This window comes from Perkinsus marinus, assembly GCF_000006405.1.
Source record: "Perkinsus marinus ATCC 50983 genomic scaffold scf_1104296929102, whole genome shotgun sequence".
Classification (NCBI taxonomy): Eukaryota; Perkinsozoa; order Perkinsida; family Perkinsidae; genus Perkinsus; species Perkinsus marinus.
The window spans coordinates 1-1,281 of NW_003216606.1; the positions used below are offsets into that span (position 1 = coordinate 1).

At 42.2% G+C, this 1,281-nt stretch overlaps 1 protein-coding gene across 1 annotated transcript; it reads right to left on the bottom strand.

Moving 5' to 3' along the window:
• Positions 1–270: 270 nt before the first annotated feature.
• Pmar_PMAR015234 (conserved hypothetical protein) lies at positions 271–1,064 on the bottom strand (the record flags this gene model as incomplete). The annotated part of the gene is made up of 2 exons (XM_002787938.1): positions 271–431; positions 958–1,064. Coding segments are annotated over 2 exons (268 nt in total), but the record flags the coding sequence as incomplete, so codon positions are not given.
• Between the last annotated feature and the right edge of the window lie 217 nt (positions 1,065–1,281).

Consider the following 1,281-nt stretch of genomic DNA (forward strand, 5'->3'; position numbering starts at 1 on the left):
AGCCTATTCCGTAGTTTCAGCTGGTCTTCTACCTACACATAGTCAATGAAACGCAACGGTAGTATTGTTGGCAAACTCGATGAACTACTGCCCATAGCTACCCCCCTCCCAGAAAGTCAGTGAGAGATTTCACGCCTAGTGTTATACACTAAGAAAACTTCAATAAATTCCTATGCAGATTTGAAGACTAGATCAACCTCGAGGAGTGTACAAATTCTCACACTGTAGATTAGGAAAGCATATACATATATTCCCTTTCACATGCCCTACCTTATTAATCTCCACTGGATGGCGCATTTTGACGTATTCCAAACTCTTGTAAAGTGGAAAGCCCTTTGAATGGAAAGACACGTAACACTGGACTATCGGCCATTCGGATACGTCCTGTTCCAGGATCATTTTCTCATCGAAAATGATGATGTTGAAGGCACCTACAGTGTTCATATATGTTAGAAGTAATATATCTGGTGTATATCTATATGGTTATTATCATATTACTGGAGTTTCACCCGTTTCACGTGAAGTGGCGTAAAACTCGGTGAAAACGCGATATTCGCGGTGATATGCAGTAGTCGTATAAAGTTTGTTTTTCATATCACTAGGGTGAAACTCCACTGTATTAAATATTATTGTATGCAAACAGACAGGCTTCTGAGTTCATCAACAGTGATATTATACATATTTAGATTATCATAGTAGCCCCTAGTTGCAAAACTAGACTATCTAACGACCACGTTGAGATCACCACAGAGAACTAGACATATGCACATGGTCAACTGCATGTGTTGGTGACAACATGAAATTCATAAGATTTCCCATGGCTTTCTCTACACTTATACTCGAATTCGTATACAATTGAGTGGACTCCTCTGAGCTCAGCTGCATAAACCAAACACATATTCTAACACTGAACTCTACTATGAATATTCCAACTACCCCCCTCCCCCTAGATACTACCACTAGCATCTAGTCTCCTCAACAAGGACTGCATGGGGTTACTAGTAGCCTTGTTCTGCATGCAGCACACCCCTAGCGTGAGCTTTCGCGTCAACCCTTTAGAGCCCCTGATGGTGAAATGATGATACGGCGAATACTCTGAAGAAAATACCACAAATTTTATCTGTTATTTTTCAGACATTAATTTTACCATGAACACTCTCTCGACGATGCTGCTGCGTGTCCTCAGAGGCCGACGAGTCCCCCAAAGTAGGAGACTGCTCCCTGCTCCTACTGATCACCGATGGGAGCATCATACCGGGCTGACGTGAGCTTGGCATGATC